The 22665-nt window shown below is 35.1% G+C and overlaps 1 protein-coding gene across 7 annotated transcripts in view; it reads left to right on the top strand.

The window, feature by feature from the left end:
• Positions 1-22665, top strand: part of LMNTD1 (lamin tail domain containing 1) — a 50144-nt gene that overhangs the window by 5032 nt on the left and 22447 nt on the right. For all 7 annotated transcript variants that reach the window (XM_038577109.1, XM_038577105.1, XM_038577110.1 and 4 more), the window contains 5 exons: positions 1373-1571; positions 18330-18516; positions 19204-19323; positions 21345-21556; positions 22166-22337. In XM_038577109.1, the coding sequence (XP_038433037.1) occupies positions 1373-1571; positions 18330-18516; positions 19204-19323; positions 21345-21556; positions 22166-22337 (890 nt within the window). The remainder of the gene's footprint in view (positions 1-1372; positions 1572-18329; positions 18517-19203; positions 19324-21344; positions 21557-22165; positions 22338-22665) is intronic.

Raw genomic sequence — 22665 nt, 5'->3', positions numbered from 1 at the left:
TGAGCTGGGATATAGTCTTCTTCAGTTACTATAGATTCAGGTTCTGTAGATAGATGCCTGGGTCCACTGAAACTTGTTGCATTTGGTTCCTTTCCATCTTTTCCTCTAGGTGACATAATAACCAGGGCTAAAATTAATATCTCTTTCCTTTTTAGAATACAAAGTTTTTTATCCCTCAAGATGAGCCATTGAAAAGGATACTATATAATCTCCTTCCCCAAAGGAATTTAAGGATTAAGTAAACACTCAAGTTACTGGGAATAAACTAATTTAATTCCAAACATTTCTTCTAGACAAAATACTCTGAGGAGTCGGCCTTAGGAACTATGTGTTTATTCCTTTCAATTTTTCACCTTGCTTTGGTTTTGTTAAAGATACAAGAATATAAAGTGAACTCTAGATTGTCTTAATCCTTTGATGATTTTGGAAACAGAATCACATTAGCCAAAGCCCCTGAAATACAATAATTGTTGTCACTTATGAATACTTGTTAAAAACTAGACATTGTACTAGACAGTTATCTACACTTTCTTCAATCCTCACATTGCCTTACACAAGGTAGTATTACTTTATCTTCAGGAAAATGGAGAATTAGAAAGTTTAAATCACTTGGCTTATTAAATGGCAGAGCTGGGATACAATTGCAGTTCTGTCCAAATCCAGGACATATTGTTCTATCCACTTCATCATGGTCTCTCTCTGTAGTGTTACTCTCTCTTTGCAGACACATCATTAGATATATCTAGCCTGCTTCTTTCCATGCAAAATTATAAGAACTATTTTGCATTTAAATCATAGTAGTGATTATTTTAAAAGAGCCAATTTCCAAGAGGATACTAAAGTCTGATTAAGCATTATTCTATCTTTCTAATAAGCTATTTTAGTTGATTAGAGGAAATTTGAGTCTTTACCTGGCAAAATTACTAGTTATTGGTTGGAATATTTCATTTGAGGCTTTAATTTATGGATAGTAATTGGGGAGGATAGTTAATATGAAATGAAATAAAGTTGTATTTATATGTAACATATCCAAATTTGAAAGACTCATGTTTTACCTCCTTGAAAACCTATGATGCATCTAGTACAACTAAATAATCAGTTAAATAATAGTCATTATGCTAATGATATTATTGATAATTTAAGATAACTGAAATAATCTCTAGGAATTGTGTCACTAAAAATAGTCACTTGATAGTTATTTCATAGACTTTGGCTTGTAGCTTTTAATTATCCTTATTGAGTTTGACAGTGACAGTAAAACGTATAAAGAATAAATTTTGTAGAAGAAAGGATAAAGATACCGGCTTTGGGTTCTTTTAATGTCCTTTTATTTACTTCTCTCTGTTGCTTTCCTCTTTGGTTTCTTTGAAAGGAGTCAACAGCTTCATAATGACAAAGAAACAGGCTCTGCCAGTCTTTGCTCCTGACACACCTGTAACTGGGGAAGGAGAAGATTATTTCCTATCTTTGTTTGGTGATTCAAAGAAACTTTTTACACCTTCATTCCATGCTGAGAAAGCCTGGAAGCACTTTTCTATGATTCTTGAAGAAGTGGGACAGTCTAGATCCAGGTACATATTCTATTTGAATTATTTAATATCTTCTATTGGGATAGGAGCTACTTTATTTCGGTAGGAAAGTTCTAATCTGATGTTACACCCATGATTTCATCTAAAACCCTAAGCAGTTTATTGAAATATGACTGTTTTATGTTCTGAGCAATGATAAGAAACTAATGTAATTTTCTAGAGAACCAAACAAAGAATGCCATTTTTTTAAATATGCCAGAGAAACCAGCACTACATAATACCTGCAGATAAAGTCAACTCTATTTTTTATTATTGGCACATCATTCAGATGGATTTTTTAAAAGATTTTATTTATTTATTCATGAGAGGCACATACGAGAGAGAGAGAGAGAGAGAGAGAGAGAGAGAGAGAGAGAGGCAGAGACACAGGCAGAGGGAGAACAGACTCCATGCAGGGAGCCCGACGTGGGACTCTATCCCTAGTCTCCAGGATCACACCCTGGGCCAAAGGTGGTGCTAAACTGCTGAGCCACTGGGGCTGCCCCTTTCAGATGGATTTTTTTTTCTACTAGACTCTTGACTTCAAGATAGGAAGAAAAAGGTGGACTTACTCATTGATCCATTTTTATGGTTGTTGGTATCTATGGCAAAAAGAATTCATCAGGAAAAAGGTGACATTGGAGCTAAAATAAAGAGCTGACTCACCTATATATTTACCTAACCCCACTTTTCTTGTTGCTTTAACAACAGATTGAGTTGTGAATTATTAGAAATAAACACATATCGACAGAGGGTATGAGAGGGCTAAAAGAAGTTATTAGCTATGTTTGAAAGTCAGACATAAAGGAAACTGTTTTCCTCTTAGGTCGGATTTCCTAAAATCAACCACTATTACCATTCAACTGTAGTGAATAACTAAATGTTCCCTCAACCATCTAAAAAGACTTCATCAAATTATTCATTCAATATCTAACTACCATGTTAAGAATGGTGGCTTATTTCGGACAAAAATTTATAAAAGGAGTTGGGAATATCGCTTTAAGAACTTTTACTCAGATCAGGAAAGACCTGCAGACAGATACAAAGATTGAGAGAGGCAAATAAATTATCAAAGCATTTAGAGAACTTTCGCCCAGCAGAGGATGATCTAGGAAGATTTTGTGAATGGGTTGTTAATTAGAATTATCTTGGAAAGATAAGTAAATTTTGAGTATGCTTATTTGGAGTCTATGAGAACATTCTAGATTAGTAGTTCTCAACCATACCTACATAACTGAATCCACTGAGAAGTTTTTAATGTCCTGACTCTACCCCAGACTCTTTGAGTCAGAATTTCTAAGTGATAGAATTGAACAAACTACTTTTTCTAATTACATGGCAATTCTAATGCACAAAGTTAAGAAGCACCAGCCTAGAGCAAAGGAGCACATAAACAAAGTGAAGGAGGCAGAAAAAGGTAGTATCAGGTAGGTCAGGTAGGTAGAAGGCATTTTATAGCATTGCCACACTGAGCAGTGCATCAATTGTTGTAACAGAGTGGTAGGGGCCAAGGTTAGGAGGTGATCACAGTGAGCCTTGAACACCAAGCTGAGGAAATTTATTCTCATAATGGGCAATGGGAAGCAATGGGAAAGTTTCAAACAAAGGAGTAACAGGATCATGATTCAGAATGTTTAATTGTGGCAATAAATATTATAGATGAATGTTGGATTTTTGTCAGATGCTTTTTATACATCTACTGAGATGATCATATAGTTTTTCTTTCTCAATGTTAAAGCAACCCTACACTCTTAAAATAAACTTCTTTTGATCATAATACTTATTCTTTTTATATATTATTGACTTTATTGGCTAAAATTTTATTTCAAAATTTTATATCTATGTTTGTGAAGAGAATTGATCTGTAGTTTTCTTCTCCTATAATGTCTTTGTATGCTTTGATATAGAATGAGTTGGAATATATTGCCTCCTCTTTCATTTTCTACCTGAGTTTGTGTAGAAGCAACTTTTTTCCTCAATAGTTTATAGATTTCACCAGTGAAGCATTCTGGGCCTGGAGTTTGTGGGAAGGTTTTTACCTACAAATTTTATTTCTTGAAACTAGATATCAGGATATTCCAGTTATCCATTTCTTCTTGGATAGTTTGTGTCTTTCAAACAATTTGTCTATTTCATCTAAGTTGTCAGATTTATTATCATAAACTTATTCATAATATTCCCTTATTATCCTTTTAGTAGTGTTGTCACATTTCTTGTTGCTGATACTGGTCAGCAACCTAACTCCACCCATGTTGTCATACATCCATGTTGTCAAAATCCATGTTGAAGTCAGGATTTCCTTTATTTTACTTTTTTATATATTTCAGCGTATGTGTGTGTGTGTGTATGTGTGTGTGACATTTTCTATATCCATTCACCTATTGAGGACATTTAGACTGTTTCCATATCTTGACTTTTATGAATAATACTGCAATGAACATGAGAGTGCAGACACCACTCCCTAATCTTTATTGCATTTGATTTGGATATATACCCATAAGTGGGATTGCTGGATCATGTGGTAGTTATTTTTTTAATTTTTTAGGAACCTCCATATGTTTTCCATAATGACCTTATTAATTTATATTCCCACCAACAGTACATGGGTTCCATTTTATCCACATCCTCACCAGCACTTAAATTTTCTTTTTGATAATAGCCACTCTAACAAGTATGAGGTAATATTTCATTATGATTTTTATTTCATTTCTCTGGCAATTTGTGATGTTGAGCACCTTTTCACATGCCTATTAAACATTTGAATTTCTTTTTAAAAGTTTCTATTGAAGTACTTTGCCCATTTTTTAATCAGGTTATTTGCTTTTGTGTTGTTGAGATGTATGAATTCCTTATATTTTGGCTATTAACCCTCATCAGATATATAGTTTGCAAATATTTTTCTTATTCTATATATTGCCTTTTCATTTTGCTAAGCATTTCTTTTGCTCTGCAGAAGCTTTTTAGTTTAATGGAAACTCCCTATTTATATATTCTTTTGTTGCTTGTGCTTTTGGTGTCATATCTAAGAAATTATCAAGACCAATATCAAGGGATCCCTGGGTGGCGCAGCGGTTTGGCGCCTGCCTTTGGCCCAGGGCGCTATCCTGGAGACCCGGGATCAAATCCCACATCGGGCTCCCGGTGCATGGAGCCTGCTTCTCCCTCTGCCTGTGTCTCTGCCTCTCTCTCTCTCTCTCTGTGACTATCATAAATAAATAAAAATTAAAAAAAAAAAGACCAATATCAAGACGATTTTTCCCTCTTTCTTTCCTATGAGTTTAATGGTTTTGAGTCTTGTATTTAAGCCTTATCCCATTTTGAGTTAATTTTTGTATATGCTGTGACATAAGGGTCCAATTTCATTCTTTTACATGTGGATGTCACTCTTCCAATATTCACTATTACTCTTTCCATAAGTGTGGTTTGGCCATTCTTGTTCTGATCTTCATCAGTTGACCATAATTTTTATGTATGGGTTTGTTTAGGGGTTTTCTAGTCTGTTCCATTGGTCTATATGTCTATTTTTATGCCAGTACCATACTGGTTTTTTAATATATTTTTATTGGAGTTCGATTTGCTAACATATAGTATAACACCCAGTGCTCATCCCATCAAGTGCCCCCCACAGTGCCAGTCACCCAGTCACCCATCCCCCCACCCACCTCCCCTTCCACTACCCTTTGTTCATTTCCCAGAGTTAGGAGTCTGTCATGTTCTGTCACCCTCTCTGATTTTTCCCACTCATTTTCTCTCCTTTCCCCTATAATCTCTTTCACTATTTTTTATATTCCCCGTATGAGTGAAACCATATAATGTTGTCCTTCTCTGATGGACTTACTTCACTCAGCATAACACCCTCAAGTTCCATCCCCGTCAAAACAAATGGTGGGTATTGGTCGTTTCTAATGGCTGAGTAATCTTCCATTGACCATACTGTTTTAATTACTTTCGCTCTTGATATTATTTAAGGAAGTGGGATACCTTCAGCTTTGTTCTTCTTGCTCAAGATTACTTTGTCTATTTGGGATATTTGTGGTTCCATATGAATTTTGAGATTGTTTTTTCAACCTCTGTAAAAAAAAAAGTCATTGGTATTTTGATAGAGATTACATTGAGTCTGTAGATTGCTTTGGGTAGTATGAGAATTTTATCAATGTTAGTTCTTCCAATTCATGCACATGGATTGTCTTGCCACTTATTTGGCCTTTTAAATTTCCTTCATCAATATTTTATAGTGTACAAGTTTTCGATATTGTAGTGTACAATAATTTCAATGCGCAAGTCTTTCACTTCTTTGGTTAAGTGTGTGGATATTTTATTCTTTTTATTGCTAATATAAGTGGGATTGTTAATATCTGTTTTGGTCAGTTTATTATTAGTGTACAGAAATTCCACTGATTTTTGTATATTGATTCTGTAGTGTACAATTTTAATAAATTAATTTATTCTAACAGCTTTTTGTGATGTCTTTAGGATTTCCTACATATATGATCATGTCGTCTGCAAATAGCAATTATTTACTTCTCTTCTGATTTAAGCACTTTTTTCCTTTCCTGATTGTTCTGGCTTGGGCTTCCAGGACTACATTGAATAGCAATAGTGAGAATAAACATCCTTACCTTGTTCTGGATCCTGGAAAAGCTTTCAGTTTTTCCCCATTGATTATTATGTTACCTGTGGATTTTTCATATATGGTGTTTATTATACTGAGGTATGTTTCTTCTTTACCTATTTTGTTTAGAGTTTTAACATGAAAGAATATGAATTTTGTCAAATGCTTTTTCTGCATCTGATAAAGAAAATGCAATCATGTGGTTTTTGTCTCTCATTGTGTTAATGGGATATGTCACATTGATTTCTCATATGTTGAACCTCCTTCCATCCCAGACATAAATCCCACTTGGTCATGGTGTATGATCCTTATAGTATGCTGTTGAATTGATTTGCTAGTATTTTATTGAGGTTTTTTGCAAATACGTTCTTGAGGCATACTGGCCTATTTTCTTGTGGCTTTTGTTTTGTCTTGTTTTGTCTTTTCTGCCCTAGGAGTCAGACTAATGCTGGCCTCATAAAATGAGTTTGGAAGGGTTCTCTCATTTTCTATTTTCTGGAAGATTTTAAGAAGGATTTGTATTAGTTCTTTTTTAAAGGTTTCAAAGAACTCATCCTTGAAGCCATCTGGTCCCAAGTGTTCATTGTTGTTGTTGGAATGTTCTTGATTATTGATTCAAACTCCTTGTTTGTTACTGGTCTGTTCAGACTTCCTATTTCTTCTTGGTTCAGTCTTTGTAGCCTTTGTATGTTTCCAGGAATTTGTCCATTTCTTCTAGGTTATCCAATTATTTGCATATTTGTCCATAATAGTCCATTATAGTCCTTTTTTTATCTCTGTATCATCAATTGTAATTGTTACCTCTTTCATTTCTGACATTTTTCATTTGAACCTTCTTTTTTTCTTTAGTCTAGCTAAGGGTTTGTCAATTTAGTTTATATTTTTAAAAACTTTTAGTTTCATTAAATTTTATATTGTTCTTCTATTCTCTATTTGTTTGTTCCTGCTCTAATCTTTATTATATATTTTTTTCTATTTTAGGGCTAGTTTGTTCTCATTTTTATACTTCCTTGAATTGTAAAATTAGGCATTTTAATTGAGATTTTTATTCTTTTTTAATATAGGTATTTAATGTTATAAATTTCCCTCCTATACTGCTTTTGCTGTGCCCCCATAAGTTTGAGTAAGTTGTATTTTTGTTTTCATTCATCTCAGTTATTTTTTAAATTCCCTTTTTATTTCCTCTTTTACCCAAAGGTGATACAACAATGCATTGTTAGCTTCCATGTGTTCATGAATTTTCCTCTTTTCTGTTATTGATTTCTAGTTTCATTCCACTGTAGATTGAGAAGATACTTGGAATGATTTTAATCTTAAATTGCCTTGTTTTGTGACCTAATGTGTGATCGATCTTGGAGAATGTTCTGTGTGTGCTTGAGAAGAATGCCACCATCGAGTGGCTATATAACAGACATATCCATTTGGTCTATTGAGTTGTTCAAGTCAGCTGTTTCCTTATTGATTTTCTACCCTCAATATTCTGTCTGTTATTTAAAGTATAGTCATAAAGTTTCATATTATTGTATTGTTGTCATTTTTTCCTTTACCTCTGTCAATATTTGTTTTATATATTTAGGTGCTCTGATGTTGGGTGCATAAATATTTACAATTATTATGTCTACCTGTTGAATTGGCCCTTCTATCATTATATAATTACCTCTTTGTCTTTAATAAAAGTTTGTTACTTAAAGTCATTTTGTCTAATATAAGTATAGCTACCTCTGCTTTATTTTGGTTAGCATTTGCATGAAATATCATTTTCCATCTCTTTTCTTTCAATTTAAGTATGTCTAAAGTGAGTCTCTTGTAAACAGTACATTGCTGGATATTGGAGTTTTTTAAATCTATTCAGCCACTTTATGCCTTTTGATTAGAGAATTTAACCTATTTACATTTAAAATCACTATCAATAGATAAAAACTTACTATTGCCATTTTGTTAATTGCTTTGTTTTTGTAGTTCCTTTGTTCCTGTTTCCTCTCTTATTGTTTTGTTATTTGATAAATTTCTGTAGTTTATAGGGGTTTTGTGGTTATCATAATGCTTATATAAATCTTCTTGTAGCTCTTTCTATTTTAATTTCATAATTACTTCAGTTCAATTCAATACAAAAATTCTACACTTTTACCCCACACACCTATAGTGTTATGGTAGTAGTTTCCTTGTATGTGATTAATCGTTTTTCTTGCCGCTTTTGGGAGATTTGATTATGATGTGCCTTGGCGTAAAACTTTCTTCAGGAATTATATGCTTGGACTTTGCAGAACTTCTTTGATTTGCAAATTTATAAACTTACAATTTTAAAATTACAGAAAATTTTAAGCTATTATTTCTTAATATATTTTATTCCTCACTCTTTTCCTTTAGAGACTCCAATTACACATTTACTAGGTCAATTGAAGATGTCCCACAATTCATTAATGCTCTGTTCTTTGTGTGTCTCATTTTGAATAATATCTATTGCTATGCCTTCAAATTCACTAATGTTTTTATCTACAATGACTAATGTTGTTAATCCCATGTAGTGTATTTTTACTTCAGCCATGTCTCGATCATGTTCAAGCTTTTGTCTAGATTTTGTATATACAGAATATAGCTACAAGGACTTTTCCTTTTCTACTATTTCTGACATCTTTGTCCATTCTGGGTCAATTTCGATTTATTGATTTTTCTTCTTATTATGAGTTGTATTATCCAATTTATTTTTCTGCCTGGTAATTTTTATTAGACGCCAGAAATTGTCATTTTTATATTATTCAAATGCTGGCATATCTTTGTATTTATAAATATTCCTGAGCTTTGTTCTGGAATGAAATTAAGTTGCTTAGAAATAGTTTGAACCTTTTGGGACTTGCTTTTAAAATTTGTTAGGTGGCAGCAGAGCAATGTCTAGTCCATGGCAAATTAATCCTTAGTATTGAGGCAAGATTCTTCCAAGTACTGTACCCCGTGCTCCACGAATTGTGACATTTTGCAGTCTGACTGATGGGAACATCCACTTTTCCTCATCCTGTGGGTGTTCTGAGTGCTGTTCTCCCTAATCCTTTCAAGTGTCTTGTTATCCAGTCTTAGAGAGTTTATTGGAATACATGTGCTAATCATCCTCTGCTGAATACTTACAAGGAATCTTCTGAAAAATCTCCAGAATTTCTCTTTATGCAGCAATCTCCTCTCTGGTCCTCTGCCTGTGACCTCTTGCCACCTGGGTCTCTCCAGGTTCTCAGCTCCATCTCCTCAAGCGAGAGAATCCACCAGGCTCTACCTGGCTCCAGCTCTCTGTGTCAGAGCCTGGAAACTCTCTCAAGGCAGTAATCTGGGAAAGTTTTAAGGCTTACTTTATTTATTTTCTGTCTTTCAGAGATCACTATTCTTCAGTGGCCAGTGGCCAATATCTTGAAAAACATTGTTTCATATAATCTTTCCAGATTTTTAGTTCTTTCAGGTGGGTGGTCAAATACAATTTCTGTTATTCTATCTTAGCTAGAAACAGAAGCCAATTCTCAATTTGATTGTTTCAGTAAAATATGTTGTTTCTTCCCTACTATCATTTATCATCTTATGAATGCTTAATATCTTTCACCAGGAGGAAAAATTTAGTAGGCAAACAAGAAACAAGATGGAGACATTATTAGAATTTTCACTAGCTATGCATGATCTTCTTCCCTATATCTAAGACCATATATTAGCTTCCAGATCAGTTCTAGATGCCTCAGGAGTGACCAAACTATATTAAGGCTGCCTTTCCACCCATTCTTCCCATTCTTCTTCTCTACCCACCAGGCAATTCTGCATTCTATAAATCTAGAATCAAGATTGTAGTAAGCTGTAGACTGAGATGGGTATCACCAAAATTATGATAACTACATGAATACTTTTGGTCAAATAGCTTATGATATTACCAATCTATTCATATGCCCAAGGATGATGATCCAATCTATTTATTCTTCCCTCAGATTTTTTTAAAGATTTTATATATTTATTCATGAAAGACACAGAGAGAGAGAGAGGCAGAGACATAGGCAGAGGGAGAAGCAGGCTCCATGCAGGAATCATGCCTTGAGCCGAAGGCAGATGCTTAACCACTAAGCCACCCAGGCATCCTCTCTCAGATATTTTAAAACATGATGATCTACTAACTTAACTCTTTATTACATTAAGGGTCTTTTATCAAAACTTTCAGTCTGAGGGATTTTCTCTTGTAATACCAATGAATTGAATCAAGTTTGCCTTTTAAAAACTTAGGAAGTTCTAAATGCTCACCCCTTTGCCAGACCCCCACAGCTATACACAAAGATGTCAATCTGTATAGAGAATGTTAGGTAGGTGTATATTGGAAGGACTAAAACTCTAAAGTAATTTTAGCAAACTTTAAAGTTGTAGAAACCTAAAGACAGATAAGTAGCACGAAGCTATCAAGAGAAACCCAAGAACTAGATAAATCAGGACTTAAATAATGAAAAGTCACTGTTTTTTTTTTTTAAAGTTACATAGCCATATGTCTCTTCAGTCTCTTTACAAATCAGTCCCATACAAAGACTCTTGACAAAATGACTGGTACATCACTCTCCACTCTCATCAAATAATGACTTATAAGTAGAGGTCTCAGGTCACTTTTCTACTAAAGAAAAATGGGAAGGCTTATTGGAAAGAGAAAAAGATAACTAAAAGTCTTTGTGATAGTAGCTTAACAGCCCTGCCTCTGTGAATTTCTATGTATTGTATGAAATATTTTCCTAAACTTTTGGCCTTATATCAAAAGAACGGCAAATGAAATGACTCACTCGGATATAGATGATGTTATTTTTGCTTTCAGATGAGCTAATTTATTCTTATGTGCATAAAATAAAAATTTAAGATCAATAAATAAACACTTCACTTAAATAATGAAAGATTTTTGAAGAGCAACTCTACATATTCCATTACATGTATGATAACAAAAGGATAACAACTACTCTAGGGTCTTACCTTTTTAAAGCAGAATTCAAAATAGTGCTCATCTCCTAAGCAAAAAAGCAAGTCTGACAAACAAAAAGGTATCTTGTTAAGAAATCACAACATCTCATAGAGAATTTAATAACAGTAGGCTAAGGATGACATAGAGGAATTCTAGGGATTTCAAAGAAGAGTAAAATGCTATATCCACAGTTTAGTAAGAACCATAATAGTAATGCAAAAGAAAAGAATATGTATGTAAATTACTTACAAGTAAACCTTTGCAAAACTGGCAATCTCATACAATGCAATGGGAGTATGAAGTGAAACCACTATTTTGAAAGCAGTTTGGTAGTGCATATTGAGATTTCATGGATGTTTACATCCTCTATTCTCACAATTCTTCTAGAAGTGATGGCTGACATTTGGAGCCACTTTTCTCCTCAGTTGTTAATTTGAAAGAAGCAGCTAAGAAGCTGAGAACTTAATAATATATTGACAGTTTCATAGGACCTGGTGAATAAAAATTGGGATTTAGGTCCTATCAAGAAAGGGAGTCACTGATAAACAACCCAGGTTTTCAGTTGGAACTTCAAAGAGTCACCCAATAGTAAGGTTATATTCAAAATAGAACATCCGGGATCCCTGGGTGGCGCAGCGGTTTAGCGCCTGCCTTTGGCCCAGGGCGCGATCCTGGAGACCCGGGATCGAATCCCACGTCGGGCTCCCGGTGCATGGAGCCTGCTTCTCCCTCTGCCTGTGTCTCTGCCTCTCTCTCTCACTGTGTGCCTATCATAAATAAATAATAAAAAAAAAAATTAAAAAAAAAAAAATAGAACATCCTAGGGATGACTGAGTGGCTCAGCAGTTGAGCATCTGCCTTTGGCTTAGGTCATGATCCTGGGGTCCTGGGATTGAGTCCCACACTGGGCTCCCTGTAGGAAACCTGCTTCTCCCTCTGCCATGTCTCTGCCTCTCTCTGTGTCTTTCATGAATAAAAAAAAATCTTTAAAAAAAATAGAACATCCTAATTGGAGCTGAAACAGTCATTTCACATCTTCGTTTGATTAAAGTGATTTACTCTCAATTTAAATGGCTGCCAGTAGATAAAGTAAATCCTCTATGTATTGACAAAATGCTATACAAAGTCTCAAATTATCTCTGCAGTTCTTAATCTGTAATTCTAGACACTAAGTAAAAAATAACAAAGCATACAAATGATAAAAGTTAACTAAAAACTAAGATTACAAATAGACTAAAAACAGGTCTTGAGGTGCAGATATTATGGTTATATGTCAGGGATAAAATAACAATGACTAAATATTCAAGGAATTAAATGACAAGATAGAACTGGAAACTAGGGATCCCTGGGTGGCACAGCGGTTTGGCGCCTGCCTTTGGCCCAGGGCGCGATCCTGGAGACCCGGGATCGAATCCCACGTCGGGCTCCCGGTGCATGGAGCCTGCTTCTCCCTCTGCCTGTGTCTCTGCCTCTCTCTCTCTCTCTCTCTCTCTCTCTCTCTCTGTGACTATCATAAATAAATAAGAATTAAAAAATAAAATCTTAAAAAAAAAAAAGAACTGGAAACTAAATATTTTTGGTTTATTCTTATTGAATTATCAAAAAGAAATTCTAGAACTAAAATATCCAATAGGAGAAATTACTATTTCAGAAGTAGATGGTTTATTTTTTATTTTTTATTTTTTTTTATGATAGGCACAGAGAGAAAGAGAGAGGCAGAGACAGAGGCAGAGGGAGAAGCAGGCTCCATGCACCAGGAGCCCAACGTGGGATTCGATCCCAGGTCTCCAGGATTCCGCCCTGGGCCAAAGGCAGGTGCTAAACCGCTGTGCCACCCAGGGATCCCCTGAAGTAGATGGGTTTAACAATACATTTGATGAAACAGAATAGAGAATTATTGCACTAAAACATCCTTAGAAAAAATACCTAGGCTGAATTGCAAAGATATTAGAAGAATAGAAACAAGCATAAGGACAAATAGAGAAAGCCAACAAAAAAAATCTAACTACTCATAATTTAAGTCACTTAAGGAGAGGAGACCAGATTAAGATAGAACAGTGCTAGTGGAAATACAGCAGAGAAGGTCTGCAAACTAATGAAAGACATCAAGCCACAGATGCAACTAGCACTGCCAACTCCCAAAAAGATAAAAGACAGAAAAATAAAAATTCAAACCTCTGGATGCATTGTAGAAAAACTTCTATAACCAAAGATATAAGAGGGATGCCTGGATGGCTCAGTCAGTTAAGCCTCTGGTTCTTGATTTTGGCTCTATGCTGGGTATGGAACCTGCTTTAGATTCTCTCTTGCCCTCTCCCTCTGCTCCTCCTCACCACAACCCCCAAACAAACAAACAAAAAATTGAAGACATAAGGAAAATCTTAGCCAGAGAAAAAGGACACTTACCTTCATGGGAACAATAGGAGATTGGGAGTGATTTATAATTAGGAAAATAGGGATCCCTGGGTGGCGCAGCGGTTTAGCGCCTGCCTTTGGCCCAGGGCGCGATCCTGGAGACCCAGGATCAAATCCCACGTCAGGCTCCCGGTGCATGGAGCCTGCTTCTCCCTCTGCCTGTGTCTCTGCCTCTCCCTCTCTCACTGTGTGCCTATCATAAATAAATAAAAATTAAAAAAAAATAATTAGGAAAATAGAACACAGAAGACTCTAGTAACATTTCTGGCACACAATTTGAAAATTTATAAGAAGCGGATATTAGTTTTCTATTGCTGCCATAACAAACTGTCACTAATATAGCATCTTAAAATAATGTGAATAATACTCATCAGTTCTTCTTCTAAAAATATGTGTATATATTTAAATGTTATTCCATAAATACTATGAACTCAATCATAAAAATGTAAAACAACACTATAGAAGTAGAAAAATAATATTAACAGGCAATTCACAGAAGAAAATTGAATGGCCAATGAATACCTTATTCAACTGTACTATAATCAAGGGGAAACAAGTACAAGCATTTTGTACCCATTGTATTGAAAATATTGAGAAGTTTGAAATTTTCAAGTGTTGGTAGGGATGTGGGGAACAAGAAGAGGGACTACTAACACTTGCATAGATGGTGGGAAAAGCATGCAATGGCATGAATTGTCACAAGTCTTGTGATAAATCCTTTGTCATTGAAGTTTAAGCAAAGCTAGGAAGTCAGAAAAAAGAGATTAACAAGATTATGTAGGGCCTTGTTTCCATGCTGTGAAGTTGGTGTTTTCTCTGGAAGAAAACAGTCAGATATTGCAGGATTTATCCTTTTTCTGGATAGCAAACAAAGATTATTCTGGAAGCAAAATGAGAATAGTTAGGAAGGTATAGGACTCGAGAAACCAGTTAGAACACTGTTATAATACACAGAGGTGAGGAGGACCTAATGAAGATAGCAGCAATAGGGATGGAGAAAATTGGATGTATATAGAAAATATAGGGATAGAATCAATAAATAGTATTTGGTCACAGATAGGGCAATAAGATGAAAAGAGTACAAAAGTAATGGAAATTTTAGGCATGGTCAACAGGATAAATGATGATGCAATTCGCTGGAATAGGTTTCCCACTCTTCCAAAATGATGAGTTCAATTTAGGGCATGTTGATTTAGAGGCACCTTTGAGGTCTGCTGTCAGTTGTTTCTATGGGTCCAAAGCTCAGCAGAAAGTCTAAGTAAGAGATTTAGATTTAACAGTCATCTATGTGTTAATGGTTACTAATGCCCTGTTCATAGATGATATCACATACATGGAGTATGATGAGGATAAAAGTGAGTTAAGGACAGAATCCCAGGGACCAACATCTGAGAGATGGATGAAGAAGAAAAAACTGAAAAAGAGACTAAAAAGAAAAGAGGGGTAGAGACTGAAAAGGAGCAACCAGACTGATAGAAGGAAAATAATGGACTTGGGTAAATAAGGAGAGGAGTTCCAAAAAAGAAGACATATATGGCAAAGGCAAATACCACAGAGACATTAAGCAAAGACTGAGTTGGTGGAAATGTAAGTTGGTGTGGCCACTATGGAAAGAGTATGGAAGTTCCTCAAAAAATTAATATCATATGATCCAGCAATTCTGTATCTGGGTATTCACCCAAATATGAAAACAATCTCAAGAGATATATATATGCCACCTGTAGTTTACTGCAACATTATTTACAATAGCCAAGATAATGAAAGCAACCAAAGTGCCCATCAGTAGTAGATGAATGGATGAAAAAGATGTAGTATATATGTAAGAACATTACTCAGCCATAAAAAAGAATGAAACGTTACTATTTCCAACAACATGAATGAACCTAAAGAATATAATACTAAATGAAAGAAGTCAAAGACAAATATCATATGATTTAATTTATTTGTGCAATCTGAAAAACAAACAAAACAAGACAGAAATAGACTCACAGATACCGAAAACAAACTGTTGGTTGCCAGAGTTGGGAGGGATTGGGAGCAGGTGAAATAGAGTAAGGAGATTAAGAGGTACAAATTTTGAGTTATAAAATAAATCATGGGTCATACAGCATAGGGGTTATAGTCAATAATAATATAATAACTATATAGTGACAAATGATAGCTAGATAACAACTTATGAGGATGATTTCACAATGTGTAAAAATATCAAATGGCTATGATGCACTCCTGCAACTAACAGGCTATTGTATGTCAATTATACTTCAATGAAAAATACTGTATTGCATATCTGATGGTTGCCAAGAGAGTAGATCATAATTTTTTTATCACAAAAAATATGTGGGGCAGCCCCGGTGGCGCAGCGGTTTAGCACCGCCTGCAGCCCGGGGCGTGATCCTGGGGACCCTGGATCGAGTCCCACGTCGGGCTCTCTGTATGATGCCTGTTTCTCCTTCTGCCTGTGTCTCTGCCTCTCTCTCTCTCTATGAATAAATAAATACAATCTTTTTAAAAAAATCTTTAAAAAAAAATATGTGTAACGATGAATGGTGATGGATGTTAATTAGACTTATTATGTTGTAAACATTAAAATAATATAATGTGTCAATTTTACCTCAATAAAAAATAAGTAACCACTCAATTTACCACTCAGTTTACTAACTGAGAGGACACTGGTCATCTTGGTCTAGGGAGAAGTAGATGGTAGTGGATTGAGGAGTGTATAAGAGGTGAAAAATTAATGATATAGTCTTTCCAAAAGCTTGATTGTAATAGCACTATGAAGTGGAAGCTGGAGAAGGATTGTGGGTTTTTTTTCTTTTTTAAGGTGGTAGCAGTTTGAGGATGAGTACATATTTGGGGGAAGGGGCAGTGTGAAGGGAGAGGTTGGCATTAAAGGAGAGAAAGAGAATAATGAATGGACTGAGATGCTGAAGCAGCAGGACAAGTTGGTAGTGAACAGTGTTTAACTTTAAATGGGAGAAGGGCCCCTTTTCTACTGAAACAAGACAGGCTGGGACAGAGAAGAGGTCAAGTGCACATGGATGAATCTGCTGCTAAGTGGAAAGTAGGAAAACATTTCTCTTTGATGGTCCTGTTTTCTCAATGAAATTATTTGCTGAGAGTAAGGATGGGGATGTAAGTGCAGGAATTTGTGCATTATTGGGGAATACCAGACTATGCTAGTTCAGCCCATGAAGAACACAATTTGCTAAAACACACGTGCACGCGCACGCACACACACCTTGCTGTCAATTACTAAGGGAGTCACTAAGGGCCAAGGTGTGGGTGGAGACCAATTTATTCAATGGCAGCGATCTATATGTGCATGTATGTTCTAGAGGTGCTCAACCACCAGGCTATATATAGACCATAAACAATTTGAATGGCTGCATCAAACCTCTTTGAGAATTTACTCCTTAAGTGAGACAGAGAACATGTGTTAACATTTATTGAGTGATCTTGGACATGACAATCTCTCTAAACCTCAGTTTCCTTATCTATAAAATGGGACTAAAAATAGTAGCTGTCTCACTGGGTTGTTGTGAGAATTAAATGAAATATTAGTGTCCCTCAACTTTTTTTACCATGACCTTCAGTAAAAAATGTGTAGCCTTATCATAAGGATTAAATGAATATCTACAAGTTCACAATGCCTTTCCCAAAATATTTGGGGACTTACTGTGTTTCAAAATTCAGAACTTGGAGGATTTCAAGAAAGTAATATGATGACCAGAACACATATTACATAACACCCCATTAGGGCTTAGAAAAGTACTCAAAATCAAACATTAATTTTTTCCAAAGCCAAACAAGAATATTCACACAAGCTGTAAATGAAGACTATAAATAGCCTCCCCTCAGTTTTAGGTCAGATTTTGCTACCACAGGAATTCAGGTCACATTTTGCTTCAAATGTATTTTTTCCAATTTTTTATTTAAATTCCAGCTAATTAACATACAGTGTAATATTAGTTTCAGTTGTAGAATTTAGTGATTCATCTCATATATAAATAACACCCAGTGCTCATCACAACATCAAATGCATTTTTTTATGTTTTGGGGTTTTTTTAGGACTTTATGGATTTTGGAATCGTGGATATGAATTTGTAGATATAGATAGATATAATCTTTTAAAAGAACCCAGCACATAATTAGTATTGTTTGTTATTATTATTGGCATTTCATTTTTAAAATGACGGCTATACCCACCAAAGGGATTTCATGATGTATTATTAAGTTGTGACCCACACTCTGAGAAATGCTAACATACAAATGTTTATTAGCCTTGTCTCTGTTATACACGAGGCCCTCTACATGTTACAGGGAAAAATTACCATCTTATATTTTGCATAATATTTTAAATTTGCAAAATTCTTTTAAGTACATAATTGCTATTCATCTTCTCAGTGACTTTATCAGAAATAATCTAAATGGTTTACCTTTCCTCTTTATTTACTTGTCTTGTGCTTTTATGATGAGTGGAAGGAAATTTAAATAATGATAATCGCATCTTCCTATGGTATTTATATCTTGACACCTAAAGCACTTTTTAACTTTATTTTATGTGAAAGAGATAATTTAGTTGACAGATAAACAGAACTAAGAGGTCAAGCCATATGTCTTAGGTTATAAAATATACCATTTCTACATAGAATATGTCCAATAGAACATACAGCTATGTAAAAGTTGTATTTTTAAGGCATATTATTCAGTTCTTAAAATGAGCTATAGACACACTTCTCTAAAGTTACCTTATAAATCTTTATGCTTTATTTGTTAGTGCTCTTGGAGACATTAAAATAGCTGAAGTAAATGTCAAAGGTTTATTTGTGAAGCTCATTAACTCTTCTCTTGACAAAGAACTGGAGATTGGAGGTCATATTCTCCAGCAAAATGTGAATGGACAAACAATCTCTTTGTATCGCTTCCTTCCGAATATCGTAATGCAAGCCAATTGCACAGTAACAGTGAGTATAAGATATAAATGCTATGAACTAGAATTGTACAGAAAAAGTTTATTTGCTAAAATGTGATTTCTGGTTGTTGTTGGTTACTTGTGCCACTTTGTCCATCCTTGAATATAAATTAATACCCATAATAAAATGTCCATGGCTTTCCTCAATTTGGTGCACAATACCTTTTGGGATTATTAAAGATTTATTTGTTTGTTTGAGAGGGAGAGAGAGTGAGGGTGAGGGAGAAGGGGCAGAGAGAGAGGGAGAGAGAGTCTTAAGCAGACTCCATGCTAATCATGGGGCTTGCTCTCACAACCCTAAGATCACAACCTGAGCAAAACCAGGAGTCCGTGATATAACTGACTATGCCACCCAGGCACCCCAAATACGTTTTGTTTTCATGATTCAACTATTAAAACAAAATACCTAAGCTCCTAAAACTAGGCAAACATAATCCTTAAAAGAAAAACAAAGAGATTATTTACTCAGAGAACAGGTAATTAGCTGATGCTGGAAGGTTTCCTCTTTCTTGTGCTTTCCTTTAAACCATATACAGTAGCTGTTTGTTGTTACACAGCTTGACATTATATATTATACAGTCATATTTTAAAACCTCATCTGTTCAGAATGATGCATTGCAATGACCCTCTGACATCTACAAAACTACTTGGTCTGTCACTAACAACCATTTTCTTACAGGTGTGGGCAGCTGCATCTGAAGCAAAGCATCAGCCACCATCAGATTTTCTTTGGAGAGAACAAAACAAGTTTAAGACAGGCCCAAATTGTACAACGATTCTGTGCAAACCTAATGGTGAAGTCAGTGTCCTATTCTTAACAATAGGTTTTTTAAAAAGAATAGGTAGCTGTCCTTAGTTTCCCCTTCTCCTCTTAGCTGACTCAATTATTTACCATCCTTAATAGCTTGTATAAAACCATTACTAATTGCAATAACATGTCAGGCAAATCAACAGCACCCTCTTCCCAGGGCCAAAGTGCCAAAGAGCTACTTATAATTTGGCAAAAATAATTTTCATAGTCTACATTCCTAAGAAGTTGTTGCAAATTTCAGAGTCAAGGATGGATTTTATTTATGATATTTAGGTTGAAGAGTGGAATAAGAAAGGCAGGTACTACTAGAGATCTTTTCTATTCATTTATTCATGTCTCAAATATTTGTTGAGATTATTCTCTACTCCAATGGCTGTAATAAGTGCTGAGAATATAAAGTAGAGTAGGACATGGTATCTGCTCTTAAGAGACTAATATTTTAGTGAATGGACATATAGTCTAATTTGTAACAACTCTACATTATTCACTATAAAGTTAAGTGTATTAGTAATAATTTTGGGTAACTCATTCCCAGTATTTGACAATTTTATATTTTCATTCTACCTTTTCCTTAGCATAATATTAGCATAAATATATGCCCAAAGACATACTAATAAAGTTGAAAGATATTTTTGTTTACAACAAAAAAAAGTCATTTCTCTTGCAAAACCATTCTTTTGATTTTTTTTAAATACCTGCCTTTTTTTCTACCTTCAGTCTTACTTACTATGTCATAAACCTACTAATCCAGATAATACGTTGATTGGAATCTATCTTTCTGCTTGTCTTTCTTGCTCCATTATATCTCATGCTTAGTTTGATGCTCCCTTTAGAGTAGACTTGCTAATTTATTATGAGCAATTTAATGTCTTTCTATAAGAATAGCAGTTGTTAGAATACTCATTAGATGTAATTTTGAAGCCTTTACTCACCTTTAGTTTTTTTAATGGGTTCTTACTGAATTTTATACTTCAAATGATTTTCATTGATGGGAAAAATAAGGTGATGTAATATAAATTGTTTACTCAGGCTCATAAAAAAATCATTGGCAAAACTCTATGATTAAGGCATTCCTGTTTCAGACTTTTCATCACATTTATCCACCCATTTATTCACTCTGCAAACACATTTGGGGTTTCTACTTTGTATGCACACTGTTCTTAGTCACTAAGTGTTGAACCAGACAGACCAGGTCCCTGAGCTCCTGAAATCCCCATTTGAGTAAACTGTCATTCCCTGCAATGGAATTAGTCTTTGTACTTACACTACTTCTTTTACTCTGGTTTGAACTATTTTGCACATCAAGGATCGGATTATTTCTGCAGGGTGATATAAACACAAAACCCTTTATTTGCTAGTAAAAGAGTGAAACTGATCAATTCATTCATATGGGAAACATTTACATATGTTTAGTATCTGCCAAGCATTATGCTAGGTGGTGGAAAAAAAGAACTAACTACTGCATGGTTCCTGTCCTCAGGAAATTCAGTCTAATAGGCTCCTTAATATCCCACCTAGAATTCAAGCTCAAAGAATGTGGCTTCTTCTCCATGTCTCTACTTCTACTGCCCATTTCCCCATCTCAAATAAAACCTGTATATATACATATACATATGTATCTTAAATATTCCAATTTAATGATAATATTACAACTACTTTTTTGCATAGTTCTTTACAGTTATGAAATTTAGTAGCTTAACTGAATCTCACAACCACCGTCCTCATATAGCAATTCCCTACCATCACCCTCCCCATTTCACATATGAGGACACAGGCCGAGACAGTAAGCAGATAATCTGCCTGAGTTTATGCAGGTTATAATTTTCAGAATTGGAAACTAAGGCCAGGATGTCTTACTACATCTTCATTGTGTTCCACTAATTGACACATAGTAGGTAAGTGACATTAAACTGTTTGACTTTGAAACTTTATTGCAATAAGCCTATGGTATTTTTTAAAAATCTACCTAACTGCATTGATATTTGATATTAATGAATCATTTTTGTTAGGCTGTTGCCTGGTACACTCCTATTCACTGGAAGCAAGCGTGGGAGAAATTAGAGACTGACATTGAATTTGAAAGATGCTCGATAGTAAGTCCGTCTCAAAGACACAGGTTTCCATGGCCAGTATCTAGAACTACAACTGAAGAAAAACAAGATAAATCTGATAAAGATATCTCAGGATATCAGATGAAACAAGTTAGAGTTTTTCTTAAAAGGTAAAAGTTGCTTGGCTTTTTTTTTTTTTTTAATTGAGTCCTTCCCACAATTAGTAACTGAGCAAATAAGAATGACTGGGTAACAAATAGATTCATAATGAATAGGTAAATCAATAATGACCAAAAAATCCTATTTTAAATAGGACCATAAAAACTATAATGCTTTTTGTGTTTCATAAAAAACACAAAGCAAGCAGGATTATAGTCATGGAATAGTAAAGGCTGGTGACTTCCACTAGACGATTTCAAGACCCCCTCCCGCCGTTTCACTTAGTGGCACTGCTATTACAGGCAAAGCTGTGGAGAGGTGAGGAGATGAAGTTATCACCCTGTCTTTAGCAGTGCTTAGGTGGAGGAAGAGGTACATCATCTAGAGATTTCATCTTGGATCAAGAGCTAGCTTGCGGCTTAGAGTGCAGAATTTATGTTACACATATTGAGGCAAATGCCTCTGATGTTGATAAAAGTGCTGCCCAAAGGTCTAGAAAAGCCATATTCTCTGGTCTTAAAACACGCTTTAACTTTAATTGAGCCTTCATTGCTAATTCCACTATTTAAGATAACTTTTGGGTTTACTTTTGGCTTAATTTTTTTTTCTTTTTTTTAAAGAGAAAAAGAAAATCCACCACTCCCTTTTCCCAATAGCAGCCCATGGTGCCACAGTCCCAATGTCCCTGCACATCCCTACTGTCCTCTGATTGAACCTTGCAATAACTGCACGGCTGAAAGCAGCTTAGATAGACAGCCTAGGCCTCAGTCATCCAGGCCTGATCCAGCCCAGGTAAGTCAAAGGGTTACATATTCCAGTAAAGAGTTAAGGGATATGGGGGTGTGGTGAGGGAGGACAAGAAAGAAAGAGGGAGGGAGGAAAAGAGAGGGAGGGAGGAGTGAAACCTGGTAAAAGGGGTTAAGTGGTAGAATTCACTATTATTAAGAACTATTCATATCCTCAAATATAGATGGCTCCTAAAGCAAATATCTGAAATCAGTCACTTACATTTGCTTTAGCAAAATGTCTTATACTGTTCTTGATAAATAGCTTTTTTTTTTTTTAAGATTCCATGCAGGAAGCCGGATGTGGGACTCGATCCCAGGACTCCAAGACCACG

The sequence above is a fragment of the Canis lupus genome, chromosome 27 (genome assembly GCF_011100685.1).
Source record: "Canis lupus familiaris isolate Mischka breed German Shepherd chromosome 27, alternate assembly UU_Cfam_GSD_1.0, whole genome shotgun sequence".
Classification (NCBI taxonomy): domain Eukaryota; kingdom Metazoa; phylum Chordata; class Mammalia; order Carnivora; family Canidae; genus Canis; species Canis lupus.
This window is presented reverse-complemented; position numbering and strand designations above follow the sequence as displayed.